The 19,474-nt window shown below is 42.5% G+C and overlaps 2 protein-coding genes and 1 long non-coding RNA gene across 3 annotated transcripts; 1 reads left to right on the top strand and 2 right to left on the bottom strand.

Moving 5' to 3' along the window:
- Positions 1-457: 457 nt before the first annotated feature.
- Positions 458-4,266, bottom strand: LOC120572412. The gene is made up of 2 exons (XR_005641445.1): positions 4,153-4,266; positions 458-746 (listed from the first exon to the last, which is right to left on the bottom strand). It is a non-coding gene; the product is annotated as an uncharacterized LOC120572412 (long non-coding RNA).
- A 3,121-nt stretch (positions 4,267-7,387) lies between these two features.
- Positions 7,388-9,225, top strand: LOC120572390. The gene is made up of 5 exons (XM_039821690.1): positions 7,388-7,892; positions 8,055-8,399; positions 8,489-8,599; positions 8,678-8,712; positions 8,827-9,225. Exons 1-5 carry the CDS (start codon positions 7,853-7,855, stop codon positions 8,947-8,949), a joined length of 654 nt encoding a protein of 217 aa, XP_039677624.1. The 5' UTR covers positions 7,388-7,852; the 3' UTR covers positions 8,950-9,225.
- Positions 9,226-13,998: 4,773 nt separating this feature from the next.
- LOC120572385 lies at positions 13,999-16,793 on the bottom strand. Its single transcript, XM_039821683.1, has 7 exons — positions 16,337-16,793; positions 16,045-16,152; positions 15,822-15,904; positions 15,362-15,706; positions 15,078-15,188; positions 14,243-14,277; positions 13,999-14,126 (listed from the first exon to the last, which is right to left on the bottom strand). Exons 3-7 carry the CDS (start codon positions 15,865-15,867, stop codon positions 14,004-14,006), a joined length of 660 nt encoding a protein of 219 aa, XP_039677617.1. The 5' UTR covers positions 15,868-15,904; positions 16,045-16,152; positions 16,337-16,793; the 3' UTR covers positions 13,999-14,003.
- Positions 16,794-19,474: the final 2,681 nt, after the last annotated feature.

Here is a 19,474-nt window from a genome sequence, read left to right as displayed (position 1 = left end):
AAATACAAATGTTACTTCTAAAAACGTATTATAGTATTACTGCTTCATAGAAAATCACCATAAATACATAATTTCAATGAGGCTTGGTAATCGGCTGTATGAGATTCTGATTTAAAAAGAAGAAGTGTTTAACTTCTGAGAGCAAACAATTATCATAGTCAATGCAAAGCAGCTTGTGAATGCTTATCAGTATATGAATGACACTGGCAGTTGTTACACTGAATCATGACTGGCAGAGAAAAAGCAAAAAAAAAAAAAAACACTTCTCAGACATTCAGGAACTGCTGCAAATTGAATTCTAATTTCAGCCTGTTCTTGCACAGTGTATGGAACCCTGCTCTATAGACTAGTATATTAATAATACGTCCAAAACGTCAGGCGGGGGGGTACAGCTTTGATATATCAGACGTATATGATAAGATTTAACAGAACTATATTTCAATCAGGAGAGACTTCATTGCAGATATGTAATGATTTATTGTATAGGTGCGTGAAATGTACAGTACAGTCTTTGGAGATTAGACTCCACCATAATTTAAAAATTCTGAGAAACTTTTAAAAAGGGGTAGGGCCGAAGTATGAACCCCCCGATGGAGTCTAAACACCGATGGTGGCGTGAGGAGCCCAAAGACCAACGCTGAAGGCCGCTGGGAGAGGCCTGCTGGAAGAGGACCCAGGAGCCGAGAGGGACGAAGACCGGAGAAGCAGGGGAGGAGGAGGGTGGTGCTCGTACCCTGAAATGACAACTGAGCAGCAGAGAGAGGCGATGACAGAGAGAGAGAGACAGGTTTAAAACAGGGATGTCGTGCAGTGATCGGCTCGTAAATTTAATGGCCGCTTCTGATTGGTTAAGACTAAAGTGAACACCTCAACAGCTGATCCATTCAGGGGAATGAGAAGTGATTAAGTCATCGTCCTGAAAGAACTTTCGCTTAAGCTCCATATTATATCCAAACAAGCCTTAGTGATAAAAAAATAAAAAACTTAGCTGTCTGCCATTTCCCTCTGGAAACAGCCAGTTTCCCCCAGAGTGGAGAGGACCTGTATTTGGACCAGGATGGCACGGTTCCGGTCTTCCGCAACTTCATTGCAACAAACATACAAAAGACATTGCAACTTTTATTGCAATTTTTTCCAAAAGCTCCTGCAAAATCAGGCATTTTGGGCCGCAACAATCTATAAAAAAAAACAAAAAAAGGAATTGCTCTGTCATCACGTGCTGTAGTAGGGGGGGCCCGCCTTGATAATCCTGCATAATGGCCCGGTGTTTGCTCGTTACACCACTGTACACAACCAGACATGTCCCAGCAGTAATGGGACACAAAATTGAGGATAAATGGCCAACATTGGCCTCCAAGATTACAGCTATTTGGCGTTAGCATGCAGTTACTTAATAGTTAGCAGTATGCTAATGTTGGATTGTGTGTGCAACCTAGTACCCCGACTACGTTGGTGTTGAGGTATAGAGAGAGAGAGAGAGAGAGATACAGACAGTGGTGTAGTCTACATGATGCGCAGGTATATGCCGTATACCCAATAGGAAAAGTCAAGGATTTCCGTATACCCACAAAAGCGCGATGATACGGAACAATATTGTTTTACGACAGAACTTTCTCACTTTCATTGATAAATTCACCCTGTCTGTGTTGTGCATATATGCGTGTTGTGAAGCACTGACATTTGGACCTTCCGTGGACGTGCCCTGGATCTGACGTAACGTCACTTAAAGTTAATAAGCAACAACAAGTTGCATTCTTTCCTCTGTCTATCCTTTCTTGCAACTAGGTAGAGTTTGAACAAAGTTTTAAAGTAATGAGATATGAAATGTAAATAGACCCAAATAACACCACTTCAGTGTTTTCAAAAGTCTGTCCCTGAAGCTACTGCTGCGTCGGGTGACAATGCACTGCAGCTGCCACAGATCATGATGACCCGATCATTAACATTACAAAAACCTAAATTCGAAAATTCTACTGCAACGTTACTTTTACCTGGTAAGTGAGAGTAGCTTATATGATGGTGTGTGTGTGTGTGTGTGTGTGTGTGTGTGTGTGTGTGTGTGTGTGTGTGTGTGTGTGTGTGTGTGTGTGTGTGTGTGTCAGTAAACAGAATACAATGTTTATATTTCCTTGTTTCAATTGATGAGAGAGATGGTGAGAACTCCTGGCCAGCATTGTGGACTGACAGTCAGGCTAGGGAGTTTATAAACGGGCATCCTTGGTTAGAGTGGAAGGACAGGAAGTTAAATATCAGCAAACATGCAAAGCTGATATAAGCAATGGAAATTCATAAGATCACCATCTCGTCTCCGGCGTGCGTTTCCCGGCTTATGAGGCGTCCTTTCCGTTGTTTTTGGCGTTTTGTTTCCCCATCTGCGGCGTGTATTTCCCAGCTTTTGAGGCATCCTTTCCCCGTTGTTTTTCTCCTAAACCCAACGTCCGCGATTCACCCGTCTCCCGGCGTGTGAGGCGTCCTCCCCCGCTTGCTGGAGTCGCTTTATAGTGGCGACCAAGCACGTTTACATGAGACGCTAAAGGAGACTTTTGACGTCAAATAAGAACGAGAAAGGCTCCTGACCGAACGTCCTTATTTTACGAGTTGGGTGTGAGAATGTGTTGTGTTCAGGTTTGGTTGAGTTTCTCAAAAAGTTAAATCGAAACAGTGCTTAGTGTATGGGGTGTCGCTCTGGGACAGCAAGTATGAGGCTGGGAGGACACACACACACACACACACACACACACACACACACACACACACACACACACACACACACACACACGTTTTCACTAACCAAGAGTAATGCTGCTTTAAAAAAAAAAGAAATAACACATGAAGCACATTGAAATGCTGGGACATTGTTAGGTCCCAGCTCTTAGGCTACAATAAATAGGAGAGTGAGTGATGGATGTGTGAGAGTAAAGTGCAAACAAAGCATAACGATGAACTGAAACATAACCAAACTGAACCAACAGAAATGAAGGGAGAACTGGAGCAACAACAACAGCAGACAGAGAGAGAGACACTGCAGCCAGGCTTAAATAAACTGGGAACACTCAGCTGTTCCAGGTTAGTCTAAGGCCCTGTTTGCACGATGACGCTCTCGGGTGAAAACGAAAAAATATATTTTATCGGATGTGCCTTTCGTTTATACAGCGACGGCGTTTTTGGGGCTTAAAAACACAAAAAAGTGAAACCACCCTCCAGAGTGGAAATCTTAAAAACGCTCCACCGTCGCGTTACCGTCTAAAGGGTAAAAACACAAAAGTTTGAAGACAGCGGCGTGGAGAGAGACGAGAAAAAGGCATCTGTTGTTACGGAGTAGGCTACAGAAATTATAGGCTCCTGTTAGAATTTCAATGTAATGGCTCAATATTTAAATGATTTCAACAATGTGGATAAGGTTGTTATAGTTCGATGACGATATGTAGGCTGTTCATTTGAGCCAGAGCAGGCGACAACGTTACGGATGAAGAGAGAGAGAGAGCGATCGAGTGGCAGCGGGCAGAGGTCAGCGGTCAGAGGTCAGCGGTCAGCGGGCAGAGGTCAGCGGGCAGAGGAGGGTCTGCTTCAGCCTCCTCTGGCCGCTGCCTCTCGCTCTCAAGCAGCGGCTGAAGGGCCGCGAGGCTCAGTGTATTGGTAGTGCTCCCGTGGGTGCTGTGTTGAGGCTTATCACGGTCAATTGTGCCGGTCATCATCAGACAAACGTGCAACTCCACCTCCTCGTCTTTCCAGACGAGCTTTTGTTGTTCGCCGGCATTTTTGTTTGTTTTAGCTACAGGAGAGAAGTAGAATGAATGTTCTACGCCAGGTGGGTGCCCTTGGTGTGTTTTGTTTGGCAGTGCCACCTAGTCACCTGGAGTGCATACTACATCGAATTTCACACACTTTTGCGTCACCATATGCACACAGATTTCCCCTCCATAACGCTCGTCTAAACGCAGAATAAAAAGTGATAACGCAACGCCACTTTTGCGTTTTCTCTTCAGATCGTTTCCGTGTAAACATAGCCTAACAAGCACCAGAAATCTTTGATCTTTTGGATAGGTTTTCCCTGCGTGTTGCATTCAACGTGAAAATGAGACTCCACTTGCCTGGATGAGTGCATGTCCTTCCTTCTTCTAGAAGAGTTTGTGCTGTGTTAAACTGACTCACCCAGACACTGCATGTGTTGGCGTCTGAAGAGGTCTGCTTGCTTCGGTGGCCACGCCTTCTCTCCAGAGTACACTGCCCTGCGTGCTCCGTCGCGGCCCTCGCCCGGTCCAGCCCCCCGCTCTTCCTCGTTGTTGTACTTTAGGTTTCAAAAGTTGTATTTACAAAAGTTTGTATGGTAGGAGAACAAGAACAGTCCGTCAGCGTCTTTGTCTTCAATAGTGTTCTCTGTGTAGAAGGCGTCTGGTTTGCAGCCGTCAGCGTGCCGTTTCCGCGACTGCCTGAGACATGAATCATCTGAGACATGTCCTGAATGAATCTCACCCCCCCACACAGCTGCAATACCAGGGTTAATCAGCGCCACACAAACACACAACAACACGTCACGTGTCAGCACTTGCCCTAACAGCTAACTTCTCGAAAGACCTCTCGTCACAATAAACTGAAACAACATAACCAAACTAAACCAACAGAAATGAAGGGAGAACTGGAGCAACAACAACTAGCAGACAGACAGAGAGAGAGACACTGCAGCCAGGCTTAAATAAACTGGGAACACTCAGCTGTTCCAGGTTAGTCTAACGAGCAGCTGCAGAGTCAGAGACACACAGGTGAATCACATTAACACAGCAGTGTTAAATTAGTATTTATTTGATTTTAGTTTTGGCTTTATGATTTCATTTTAGTTTAAGTTAGTTTTACGAGTGTGTTTGCTAGTTTTACTTTCAGTTTTTCTTCTTCGGTTTAGTTTTACAGTAGTTTTAGTATTTGTTCTGGCCAGTGATAATGTTCTAATAGTATGTAGCTACATAGATATAAAGAAAACATGGTTGGAGAATAGCCATGATGTTTAATGTTTGCCGATGTGAAGCAGTTACGACACCATATAGCGCCATCCAGGGTGAGATTTGTGAATAAAGCAGATTTGGGAGGGGGGGGTGGTCGGTATTATTTGTTTTGTTTTTTTGATCATGCACAATACAACAAAACATGCAAGAATTAAATCCCCCTTTCAGTACCACTCGGCCAGTAATACCAAAACACCTTTTTATGCATTTTAATATCCAATATAAAATAATCTCAGAATGAAATAGCACAACCTGGTGTCAACATAAAACACAGCACTTTCAAGACGGAGAGCGGGGTTCACTTCACGGCGGAAACAAAATACTTTAATCCAGGAAACTCTTGTTCATTCATTGGGAATGTCTTAATCCAAACCATGATCTTTTTCCTAAACTTAACGAGTCGTTTTGGTTCCTAAACTTAACTGAAATCAATGCATGACGCTCACTTCTTCTGGCTTAACACAACTACCACGGCCCCTGAAAGGAGCGTCATCTGGTGGTGCCTGTAGGCTCACAGTCACCTGTTGGAGGCTAAACAACTGCTGTTGGTAGCCGGCGTCCCAGAGCTCTGTAGCGGCTAAATACAACCAGAAACTTCCGTTCAGATTTTATCGTTCTATCGCTCTATAGACACGTTACTATCACTTTCTGTCCTGTTGTTTCCCATCATGCCACTGTGGGCTCATATCATATCGTACGTAAACATTTGCACATATGATATCCTACGAAATTAGGCGACGCCCGGCTGATCCCGTGACGACCGGTTTAGCGGTCTTTACAGTTAAATTTACCCGACAAAAGGTTACTGGGAGCTGGCTTCAGAGCACCGTGTCGTTGCAGTTCGTTGGAATTGAGTTTAGTTGACAAAAAGTGAGCATCATGCACCAAAATGTCACCAAAATGTCACCAAAATGACTAGTTAAGAGCCAAAACTAAAATGGTTTGGATTGAAACACTCCCGGGAAATGAACACGCGTTTCCCGGGTGACATTTGTGCGTTTACCCTGGGATGAAAACCCTGCTCCCCAGGTTGAAAGTCCTGAGTTTTCAGTCCAGAGCGCTGAGTTTTCTGTTGCACGACTAAAACAACTTTTAAACGTACACGTTCCACCAAAACAAGTTCCTTCCAGAGGCTATTTTGCAGAGGCACCGTTGCTCCTTCCGGCACTTAGCACCGCCCAAGATGATTGTGATTGGTTTAAAGAAATGCCAATAAACCAGTGCACGTTTCTCTTCCATCCCAGAATGCTGTGTGGACTAACCAGACCTTACTTCGCAGCACTGTGGAGGAAGGTCAATGTGAGACTAACGTGGTGCATACAGTAATAAATGTGTGGAATACATACAAATGACTGTGCTTTTGTAGCTATGTCAACAAATTGTTCCTGAGAACAGCCTGGCCACTGTGGTCACAAACAGCACTGTCTGCATCTGTATCATTGATGAGATCTGAACCAGAGGAAGCTCGGCCTTCAGCTTTCTGCATCATAACCACACACAACAGAGACCTCAATGTTCTAAGAGAACAAAAATACTGTATATAGTGAAGATACTTTTTTAGAGACATGATCAGTAAGCCTCCAGTTCTAAAAACGATGTCACTGCTCCCCTCATCACACTTTGTCACACTTAACAGACTCGATACTCACAAACTCACCTCTCTGCTTTATGGTGAAAAGATGCATGCTGCAAGGTGACACTTCCTCACGTACCAAAGTGTTGACTCTGCCAAAGGCTGCACATGATTCAGATATGACAAAATACAGCAAAGCTGCAGCAGGTGGAGGTTGCATCCATCTCCTCTAAGACAGGCATTTCAACTTTTAATTCAATAACTAACATTGGCAAGGTAAGATTTAAACTGATGTTACTGATACAATTGTTGAATCAGCTTCTATTGTGTGTACATTATAGTCAAGCAAAGATCATGACTTGCACTCTTCTGAGTTACTGGAGCAGATTGGCCACTGTTCATTAGTAACATCAGCATCTCTGCACTTTTTCATTTTATAGCCGTTCATATCAAATACAAAATGAATCTGTAAATACAAATCTTCCTTTAACATGACAACAGAAAAAACTTGAATGGTAAGTCTCTTATAATTGTATAACAGGACACAAAAGCAAGGCTCCTGATGGTTAAGTCTTGATAGAGGAATATTAAACTGTAGCTTATAATAGTCTGCGTCATGCTATGTCACCAGTTATGCAACTCTAACACATGATGAGAAATGGGTTAAACGGAAGAAAAAAAAACTATATAACCACAGCTTCTGGTTTAGCCTGTGGTAACTGGACATGGTATATAAAATATGGTAAATACTTAATTTCCAAATACTACTATTGGTTTATAAAGCACTGAAAGGTTTAGGGCCAAAATAGAATGTCTGATCTGCTGCTACATAATGAACCACCCTATGAAGAGCTCTCAGGTGGTCTGGGTCAGCTCTGCTCTCTGTCCCCAGAGTCACAACTAAACATGGGGGAGTTCAGTTTGTATGCACCACATATCTGGAGCAAACTCCCAGAAATCTGCAGGTACGCTGCAACTCTCACTTCTTTTAAATCGAGGCTGAAGACTTTTCTTTTTGATGCTGCCTTTTTTTAAGTCAGTGTTCAGTTCTTACACTGTGACTTTTAACTCTTCCTCAAAAATGACCTAGGATTGTCCAAAGTGTAAAACATAATAACTCTGTCCTGCTCTCCTTGCAACTATGAACTTGCAATGGTTTTTGGTGACAGCATTTCTATTGTGACTGTGAGCAGCCCGCCCCTCTTTACGGTGAGACTTCTCTTACTGGAGCACAGTTCACTTCCAGGCGTTGAAGTGGTGCAGACATACTGTTCACACAAAGATGAAGCTCGCCTCGATAACAGCTTTGCTCTGCACCTTCAGTAAGTACACTTTGGTTCTCAACACAACAATTGCTAGTTTTCCTTCAGTACAGCAATCTGCCAGAGCTGAAACTTCCAGACTGATTCATCAATGATTGAATGTGCGTGCATTGTGTTGAATTCCAAGTTGAAGTGAAGGAATGAGCATGTTGTTTGTTTCAGGTTTGATCTCTGTCTGTGTTTCTGAGTTCCACACTGTGGAGCTCCAGCCTGCTGAACAAGTCACACTGATGTGCTCCAACTTCAGCAGCTCTACCGGGCACATGTTCTGGTTCAGACTGGACAGCAGACCCAACATCAGCCGTATCTCCTCTATGCAGAGCTCTGATTCAAATGCTTCACTCTACAATGGATTTCAAAATGGAAAATTTAACATGACATCCAACACCGCTACCCTCTTCCTCAACATCACCCATGTGGATTTAGCTGACTCTGGACTGTATTTCTGTGGATTTTACTTAGATGGAAAGCCAGTAATTGTTAGTGCAACATATCTAAAGGTTCAAGGTAAGATTATTTTTAAACTGCAAAGAAACAGATATCTTATAAGCATGGACATATGGACCACAAGTTTCATTTAATAATCTTTCTTGTAGAAGTGTTTGATGGAATAACGAGCCTGACCAGTGTGATCCTCCTTGGTCTGATTCTTTTCCTCGTTCCAGTCGTCATTGGTCTGGTTGTCAAAATCAGCAAACTTAGCACAGGTACTTGTTTTTATGTTAGTTGCAAATGCAAAACTTTGTGTTAGAACAATTTAGAGATGATCGGTTTCTGTCATTTAGCTCAGAAAGAGGGACAGACTCCACAACGCAGCGAGGTAATCACATTTTAACCACATAAAGATTATTTAAGATTCTCTGGTTCAAGTCATTAATCATTTAATGATTTTATGTTTTCTTACAAACTGACTGTAAATATTTTTAATTTTCAGAACCTGGACTCTGATGCCCTGAACTATGCAGCGCTCAGTTTCGATCCAGAAGCAAGAAGCAGCAGAAAGCCTGAATCAGAGAACCAGCTGGAGTCAAATGTTGTGTATGCTGCCACCAGATAGACTCAGGAAACATCTGGAACTGCAGCTCAGAGTGAAACTGATTCTTTATCAAGTTAAATGTGCTCTAAGCGATGTTGGGTTATGTCATTTCTTGTTGACCTTCGAAGTATTGTCAAACAAAACGGAGGCTAGCTCGCCCCTCCCTCCTCCTCATCCCGTCCCCTCCCCCTCCCTTCCGTGCTTCCTGAAACAGTCATGAACGCATTGTGGAATTAGCCTGCGTGCTAACGCTGCTGCGGTGATGGCTCAACCAGCTCCTTCTTGTCGGTTATTGGAACACTGTTTGTTATGTTTGGTGGTGCAGGTTGGCGCAGTGTGTTTTTGTTGCCGTTTGTGGAGCCTGGACTGTCTACAGAGACCGTGTTTTTTACAGTGTGTTCAAGGGACAGGCAGCTCGCAGACAGTGAGGAGAGGTTTGCTGTATGTCACAGAAAATGTTGTAGACAAAAAAACGCGTGACATCACTTAGAGCACCTTTGATCTGCTGTTGAGGTTTTGTTCGGGTGGCAGACAGGAGGACATAACATCACTGTAAAAACAAAAAGATACAATCCTGTAATAAAGATTATTTATACGGGCAAATAGTACAATCTCTGCTACAATTCTTATTCTACTTTGTTTGGGTTCCATCCTAATCTGAGAACAAAAGAGTATGATTGGTGTTTAATGGAGGAGACTGTCCAGAGTCTCTTATACTGAGAGTTAGATGGAGGGAGAGAGCTATGCATCACTTGTCTGACAGGAAGAGACAGCGCAGTGTGGTCTGAGGTTTGTTAACTCAAAGCTTTGTGGAAATCAAATTTGAAAATGCAACAGTGAATGCTGCTGTGCTGTCTGTTGTCAAGGAGACAAAATAAGAAACAGGTGTGTGAAATACATAAAATACATCCATGTTAAAACTGAATCCTTTGAACAAATAAATATGTCAAAGACACCACAGCTGTATGGGTCTGATATTGATTGCAAAATAAAACTGTTTCCTCTTTAGATATGTTTTTCCTTTTTCTTCTAACCTTATTAAAAACCAATGTAAAACTCCAATAACATTAATGCAAATGCACTTATATATTCATTTAACTAACTCAAAGTTTTACAGCTGGGGACTAAAAAACCCAAAACAGAAAACTGTCACAAAGTATGAAGATGATGAAAACAATATTACAACAACTGTTTATTATTATTATTAAGATTTTTTTTATTACTGAATAGCCAAATTGAAAAGATTGATGTTGGAGGTAACTGGATCACCCGGAGTAAACCCATGCAATCACTGCATGGATTAATGAAGGTTTTAGGAATATTTGCCAAATTAACAAAGTGTGTATGGGTGTGTGGGACTCCATGCTACTAAAATATGACCCCACAGTATCACATCTGGGAGCTGATGAGCGGTTCTTTCAGGGAGTCCTGTTGTCTGCGTTTGTTCTCTGTCTTCCACCTCATCGCCGTACACTTCCCCTCCAGAGCTTTTTCTTTGTCCGCCTTTTTAGTAACCTTCTCTAGTTCTTTATGAAGGTTTTTATTCAGCCGGTTCAAGGTGTTTTTTTCCACTTTCAGGGAGTCGTATGTGTTGGCCCAAACGCTCTCACCTCGGAGTGTGTCACCGAGCTCCTGAACTTTAAGCTGCAGAGCGCTGTTCTCTTGGCTCACAGCTTCGTTCTCGGACTTCAACTCGTTGGTTCTTTCCTCCAGAGTTTCTTCTTTGGAGAACTTTTTCTCCAGCTTCTGAAGTTCTTTCTGCAGAGTGTTGTTCTGGTTCGTGAGAACTTTTTTCTCTGCCTTCAGTGATTTATAATTTGCCTTAAAGGTATTCAAAACTCTGAGGTTTTCATTGAAATTTTGGATTTCCTCCGTGGCTTTGTTGTTCTGGAGCGTCAAGGCGTCTGTCTGTTGTTTCAGAACGTCGGATTTGTGCTTCCAGTCTTCTTCATTCAGAAGCTTCTTAAAAACTTCAGAATGGGTTTTACCCAGGGCTCGGTTTTGTGCCTGCAGAACCTTCTCTTCATCTTCCAGTTCTATGTAATTGTCCTTAAATTTATTTTTAATCCTGAGATGTTTGTTCACGACTTGGATTTGGTTAATGTAATCATCATTGTCTTTCTTCAAAACGCCCATGCGGTCCAAGGTTTCCTTGTACATGTCACGCCAGATGTTTAAATTGTCAGATTTATTTTTGAGAGCCTGGAGTTCCTGCAGCAAGGCATCATTTTCACAGCTCATGTGTTCATTTAATGCCTTCACGGCCTCGATCTCTTCCTCTTTCTCGGCTTTTGCATCGTTGTAGGATTGCTGATGCCTCTCCTTGAGCTCCAGGAGTTGTCTTTGCAGGGCGGCATTTTGCTGGCTCATCGCCTCTGTCTGCCGTTTTAATGCAGCACACATTATGTCCACACTAGTCTCATTTTGGAGTTCTTCCTGCAGGTAGCGAATCTCACTCTGCAGCTCCTCGTGCTCTTGCCTCACGGCCTCATATTCTTCTTTCACTTCATCAAAGTTGTTGAGCCGGTTTTTGAGATCACCTACTGTTTGTTGCAGAGTTTGACGCTGCAGGTCCATCGCCACATTTGAAGCTTTGGTTTCTTTATACAAAGCCTCAATAGTGCTGTAATTTTGGACCTTGTCGCTGAGCTCCCTCACTTCTTTTAGAAGGTAGTCACATTTCTTCTTTGCAGCGGTTTCCTCTGCCTTCCCTGCGGTGAACTTTTCCTCCAAATTTTCCCAGCCGTTGAACGGTCTCTGGCCCTTGTGAATTTTGTGGCGCAGGGTCTTAAGCTGTTGGGTGATGACCTGTAGGCTCACCCTCATTTCATCTTGGTTGTACAAAAAAAAACGGGTGTTTCCCCCCGCGGGGGTTGAAAAAAAAAAATAAAAAATTCGTTTTAAAGGACTCCAGAGGAAGGACCATGTTTTGGTTGCAACTTATGTTCTGCTCTCTTAAAGCTTGTCGCTGAAAATTACTTCTCTGTTTAGCACAGAAATACAGAAGCAAGCTGTATTGTCGGTGTTGAAGAGATGCTAATCAACGCAGTAGCACAGTAAAACCGTGATGAGATTCTCAGTACTCAGTGAGAGATCGCCTGTCAACCAACCTTCTGACACATAACTCTGATCCTGGTAAAGGTAGAATGTGTCACTTAGAATGTTGACATGAAAGGCACATGCACAGGATGTGACATCACTGCATTATGTTTCTATGATGCAACCTATAGGCAGCTGTTGCCTTGGTGACAAGGAACTGAGGTGCATTATGGGTAACAGGCAATAAAATAAATGCTTACAATAAAAAATGTATTATCTCTGGTTGTGCTGCATCAATTGTTTTTTTTTTTTAAAGGGGTGATAGAATGGTTATATTCAGTATTTCACGCTGTTCCTTAAGGTCTCCTAATAGGGTATGTAACATTGGTTGGGCTGAAAATGTCTCTTTTGCTGTTTATTTTGGCCATAATGCTACCCTGCTCATGAATATTTAGATGAGCTGCATGCTGATTGGTTGAGCTTAGCACGAACACACACACACACACGTTCCCCTCTTATGCCCTCCCCGCCGCTGCCGCTGCCGCCGCCACCACACACACACACACACACACACACACTTTTTTCCTCAGCGGCAGCTTTCTTAACACTGTCCAGGCATGCCCGCTATGCCGCTGGCTTCAAACTTGATTTCTGCCCCGAGTCCCCGACACATAAACTCATCAACTAATCTTACTGTACAAAGCACCAGATACAGAGTTTCGTTACAGTCTATTCATCCTCCATGAATTCCTTACACACACACACACAGCTATGCTTTTGACACTGTTCCCTGAGGATCCTTGTTGGAAAAGCTCCTGCACACCATCCATTGCAAGTCCACTGCGCCCAGTGATTTAAATCCACATGTCCCGCTCAATTGTCCGATATGTACTCCTTTTCTCTGGGCTAGTATTCCGTATCTCCCGAGAGAGCTCCAGCCAGCGTGCAGCGGGGTCTGACAGTCCAGGCAGAAAGTCAGCGATTCGGGCAGGCACTGCGCCGCTGTCACAGCATACTGTGGAGCTGCTGAACTCTGAAACAGTCATACTAAATTTGCAATTAGCCATCAATTTTTGTAAAACGGCCCATATTTGAGCTTTATATAGTTGATTTCTCGCATAAAAAAGTCTCCGAAGTGAATTTAGTAATGCAACAGCAGATGAACAATGTATAAATTTCTGAGATTTGCGCGAACAAGATTTAGAAGACTAACTGACCTCAGATCAGTTAGTGGCCTATGTAAATTTTGGGGCGTTACAAAGATAGAAGGTAGAGCCAAATGAGAAGTAGTTGAGAAGTTCGCCCTCAACTTTTAGCTTTGTTCAGATTCGCCTGTTTTCAGAGGCAGTTTCAAATTGTGAGATTTGCAGAGGAAAGAGGTGTCAATGGGATTTTGAGCTTCTATGTATGTCCTATTTACCCTCCAAACTGTCGTTTTTCAACTATGACAAGGTAAAATCAGTTTTGCATTCTATCACCCCTTTAACAATGTTATAGGAGTTAAGCCCAGTTCAGACCAAAGATTGGCGACAAATCGAAACCGTTTAAGAACGTCGCAGGGAAAAGTTGCAGCAGTCTGAACCGGCCCGTTTCAGCTGGACTCAAACCAGCTGATGGCGTCGCTTAGACTCAGCTGGTCGAGTCGCCAGAGGCCGGTTTTAGAACAATGTGTGTGTAGCAATGTGAACGCTTCATAGGAGGCTGAGCAGCATCTTTTCACAAGTTTCTGATAGTGAGATATTTCTCATACATATAACTGCATGCATTTGGGTTCACACCACACTGTGCTGTCTCTTCCTGTCAAAAAAAGTGAGGTGTTGCTGCTTTCTGAGAGATTCACATTCTTCTGCTCTCAGATGAAAACGCAAGGCAGTCAAAAGTATGACACACGAAAAAAAATAAAGAAGGCCATCAAAAATCAGCATGAACAAGATTATTGTACATTTTGTACACACAATGACGATGGTACACCAATCAAACAGACTAAAACATTGTACAACAGTGTGCTTAAAAAAAACAACAGGTGCTTCCTGAGTCTATCTGGTGGCTGAATAAATAACAGTTGACACCACTTCTGTCTTTGGCGCCAGCCGGTGGTTTCTTTCTGTTTTGGGGCGAAAGGTCACTGCTGCATAGTTCAGATCATCGGAGCCCAGACTCTGTGAATAGAAATATGTTCAGTCACTATTCTCAACATGACATTATAACTGACAACTTGGAAGTGGTTGTAGCACCTGCTGAAATACATTTTCAGATAAAATGGAATACACTTCACCTCTGTCTGTTGTAGATTCCGTTCCTCAATGTGAGCTTAGTGACAGAAACAATATGGCCGGTCAATTCACACTCACTGGTATTTGACACTGTATTGCACAATATTGCTGTTAATACATTTTGTTAATTAGGAAGTTGTTTAAAGAAGTTGTGAAAATACAATACAACTAAGTATAACTCTCAAATCTGACCCGTTTTCAACGCGTTTTCTATATCAGAAATATGGGTTTCTTTCAACCAAATTGCCCAAAAATAAAATGGATGGTTCCATACAAAACTCTTCGCAAGTAAAAAATTAATGATCAGTTTAATTTTGTGTTTTTATTCAATTTCATAGCCTTTGAGAACATTAAAAAAGGTTCAAAACAGTATTCTGACTAAACTTTGACAGTCTGTACAGAAAAAAAATAGTGACAAACATTGAAAAAAAAAAAGCCTTAAAAACTAGGGGTGGGGGAGAAAATCGATACAGCATAGTATCGCAATATTTTCCGTGGCAAGACTGTATTTATACACAGACGTCAAGTATTGATCTATTATTATATATGTGTTGGTCAGTTTGTCTACTTGACAATCCCATTTTGCAGCAATGAAATGGAAGTGAGATGAACAAACAGAGAAATGTATCTTTTTAGATAAAACAGATGTTGACAAAGTTTCCTTTTGGGGACATCATTTGAAAATCACAATATCATATCGTGATTCGTGACATAAGTATCGTGATGATATCGTATCGTGAGCCCTCTGGTGATTCCCACCCCTAATAAAAACGGCAAATCAGGGAGGACAAGAACAAGTTGCAAGGTCAGCAGTAAGACAACACAAGGGATAATTACCTTTCTGAAGCTTTTTGATTTTAACAGCCTGACAAATGATGATCATAGCGAGGAAAGCAGTCAGAGCGCCCAGGATCCCACTCATCAGCTTTGTTATTCCATCAAACACATCTACAAGAAAAAAAATATATATAATAATTTAATAATCATTAAATTAGACTCTGTACATTTAACCTAAATAAATAAATATATAGGTCCACATTACCTAAATTAAATGCGGATAGTATTCCATCAGTAGGCCACATCAATCAAAACAGACAGACCAAACTTTGCAACACTCTTACCTTGAACCTCTAAATATGTCGCATCGACAATAACCAGGTTTTTTGTTATGATATATCCACAGAAATACAGCCCAGAGTCGGATGAATTCACTTGTTTGATTTTGAGAAAAACAGCAGACATGTTGGATGTCATTTCAAATTTTCCATTTTGAAATCCATCACAGAGTGTAGCAGGCTCAGGAGCCTCGAACATGAAGGAGACACAGCGGGGCTGGGATCTCTTGACCGCTCTGAACCAATATATCTGAGAGGGAGTACTGGAAAAGTTGGAGCACAGCAGAGTGACGTCTTCCCCAGGCTGAACCTCCACAGTCTGAGACTCAGAAACTGAGACGGAGATCCAGCCTGAAACAAACAGAATTATTCATCGTTTTGCTGACAGAGCAACAGGAATGCAACCAGTGCCTTTATATGATTTAATGCAGTCAATGCTGTGGAGTAATCCAATGGCAGCACTTACTGAGGCAGCAGAGAAGTAACACTGTCATCAAGGTGAAGTTCCTCATTGTGCGAATGATCGTGGCAGTGCAATGGTACTTTACACTGAGCTCCACACACACACACACACACACACACACACACACACACACTTAAGAACTTTTGTGACTTACAACAAACCGTGCTGTTTGTGAATGTCACATCTTGGGATAGGAATGAGTAGTGTGTTGAGTTTGAAGGCTTACCCATCATGTTGTTAGTCCACTCAGTAATACTCTTTAACGTGATGTTATTTCAGGTGCTTTTAAACAGCTTGTCAGTGCCCATTTAGATTTCCATTTGGTCATATTGTTCTGTTAGGGAAAAGCAACCCGAACAAAAAGGGCCAGAGATCATGATTGTGGACATCAAAATTAACATTGATACTTTTTTTCTTAGTACTACTGGCAGTTAACTTTAGCCCCTCGGTCAAGTTTAGCGGTTGTTACAGTAAAGTGTAACCAACAAAGAGGAACTGTGAGCCGGTGTAGCACTCACCGTGAGGTGGCGGTCGTGACAGTTATGTTTAGCTTCAGAAAGGTGACTGTCATGTGACGACATGACAATTACGGTCTTTCCATTCTTTTTAAATTTGGTTAGTGTGTTTAGGCCGCACGGGGGACAATTTTAAATCAACGCTAGAGAACTTTTCCCGCTTCAGTCCCCCTACAGGTTGGAAGCAGAATTGTCCATTACATTATATTGTCCAGTTCATTCAAACTAGAGGGGAGCACGAAGTAACACTTTTTGGTTTTGGCTAAATATTTCTAAAACCATTTGAGTTTTACTGCTCATATTTTTATACAAGCAACATACATATCTCTGCTACAAATGTGCACTGGAAGTTTGTTTGTAGGACCTACCGTTCTTGAACAATTCCACAGAGCGTGGTGACAGGTGAAATATTACAACCTGCCCCATATGCAGGTTTAGTTGTAACAGATAGAGGGTTAGTTGTAACACTTTTTTTTTGTGATCAAATGTTTTATTTATTTTATATCATAAAAAGAAATAAACAACTACAAACAATATACTGAGACAGAGAACGTGTCCCAGGGCCAAAAAAGAAAAGGGGGAACAAAGAGGAGAGACGAGAGGGAGGGAGACAAAGACAACAAGCAGAAACAGACACACACACATACAGACATAAGACAAGGAACCAAACACGGCTACAGCTTGGACTTAATAGCCTCAGCAATGTTCACCCAAGTGTCCAGGGTCTTTCCTGGCGCTCCATTAATGCGCGCCGTGGACAGCTCCATATACACTACATCCAAGAAGGAAACGGTCCATGTGTGGATAGACAGGTCGTGAGGTGGTTTCCAACGAGTTGCAATCATTTTCTTTGCAGCTGTAAGTCCAGCAAATACAGCACGTTTCCGAGTTCCAGATAGTTGAAAGGCTGACAGATCATTAAAAATCAAAACATTGACAGTAACGGGCACAGTAACATTAAATAAGGCAGACATTTTGGATGCAATATTGTTCCAGAACCGACTGACTGGAGGACACTCCCAGATAATGTGAAGGTATGTGCCTTGTGCTTTTGTTGGGCAGAAGGTGGCAAACGGGCTGTTAATTATTTTCATGTGGTGCATTTTCACAGGGGTGAGATATGTCCTATGAATAAAATTGTAGTGAATCTGTTGGTGGTCCGATTGCGCGATACTTCTGGAATGCTAGACCATACATCATGCCAGTCAAAATCGATACTCAGTCCTGGAGCAGCCGCGTGCCCAGATCCTCTCAATGGGGAGGACAGAGCGCCAGATATCAGTAAGAACTGATAAAGCTTAGATACCATACCACAGTTTCTAGGGTGCACAGTAAATAACTTCCGGATCGGATGGATGGGCAAAGGCCTCTGCCAAGGGACACCGTATGCCTTGAGTGCCGATCTTAATTGAAGGTAAAAGAAAAAAGAGGAACGTGGTAGATTGAATGCGTTCTGCAAGTCAGAAAAAGGCAATAAGCCAACCTCGCTAAAAATGTCTTTTAGACAATGTAGTCCCCTCTGCTCCCATTGTGGAGACTTTATTGGCCTCCCCCCAATCAGGAGTGCTGTATTATTGAATATAGGGGAAAAAGTGTGCCAGTTACAAGCTATATGGCAGTGTGTTTCAACTAATCTCCAAGTATTGATAAGATGTGAGACAATGGGGCCAAAGCGTAGCTGGCACTGTTTGTTAGATAAATTGGCAAAAAGAACGTCATGGAGTGACCAAGGCTCTGTAATAGCACTTTCTAAGGAGCGCCAGCAGACAGATACATCTGGGCTAAACCAAATCAGGAGGGGCCTCAACACGAAGGACCAGAAGTAATGTTTGAAGTTGGGAACAGAAAGGCCACCATCCTCTTTCCTCCTCTGCAAAGTGGACATCTTAAGCCGCGGCCGCTTGCCCTTCCAGATAAATTTAGATACCGCTGATTGTAATTTACGCCAATAGTCAGCAGGAGGGGAGAGAGGTAGCATAGAGCTCACAAAATTAATCCTGGGTAACACATTCATTTTAACCACTGAGATGCGAGCTCGAATCGACATGGGGAGATTCATCCACTTCTCCATATCTTTCAAAACATTATTTAGAGCAACAGAATAGTTATGTTTCACAATCTGGTTCAAGCAAGGCAAGACCTCAATGCCCAAATATTTAAACTGCTTAACAATGGGGATGTTAGCAGGAAAGGTCGAATCGCGGGCAGCGTCATTTAAATGAAGTAAGGCGGACTTTGACCAGTTAATTTTGAAGCCTGATAAGCTTCCATACTCCTCGCACAATGATAGAAGGTGAGGGAGGGACTGAGAGGGGTTCTCTAAAAAAACCAAAACATCGTCCGCAAATAATGAGAGATGATGCTGAGTACCACGAATGTTTATCGGTGACACCATAACTGATTGGCGGATAGCTTGAGCTAGGGGCTCCAGAGAGATGACAAATAGTGCAGGACTCAGGGGGCAGCCCTGGCGTGAGGATCTAGAAACTGGAAATAAAGAGGAGGAGGTGCGTCCGGTTAAGACTCGAGCTGAGGGATTAGAATACAAAACTTTAATCATACCTATGAAAGTTTTACCAAAGCCCATCACCTCTAAGACTGACCATAAAAAAGGCCACTCAAGCCTGTCAAAGGCTTTCATTGCGTCCAGAGAAAGAAGTGACATTGGGGTCTTACTGTCCTCCGCCGCATCAACAATGTGAAGAAGGCGTCTAACATTATCTGCTGCTAGTCTCGTTTTAACGAATCCTGTTTGGTCGGGGTTCACCAGTTTAGCCATATGAGACTCCAAACGGCGGGCTAGGAGCTTTGCAAAGATCTTTATATCAGCGTTAAGCAGGCTCAGAGGACGATAGCTAGAACACTCTGTAGGATTCTTATCTTTTTTCAAGAGTAAGGAAATTAAGGCTGTGTTAACATCCCTAGAGAATTCACCCTTTTCAATAGAGAAGTTAATCATGTCAAGAAGAAAAGGGCCCAACTGTTCCCAAAAGGTTGCATAGAATTCAGGGGGAATCCCATCAAAGCCTGGCGATTTTCCTTTTTGCATATTCTGTACTGCCACGTTTAACTCTTCAATAGCAATCAATTTGTCCAGGCTAGCTGATTCCTCTGTTGATAACTGAGGCAAATGAAGCTGAT

Source organism: Perca fluviatilis, chromosome 14 (genome assembly GCF_010015445.1).
Source record: "Perca fluviatilis chromosome 14, GENO_Pfluv_1.0, whole genome shotgun sequence".
NCBI classification, from domain to species: Eukaryota; Metazoa; Chordata; class Actinopteri; order Perciformes; family Percidae; genus Perca; species Perca fluviatilis.
This window is presented reverse-complemented; position numbering and strand designations above follow the sequence as displayed.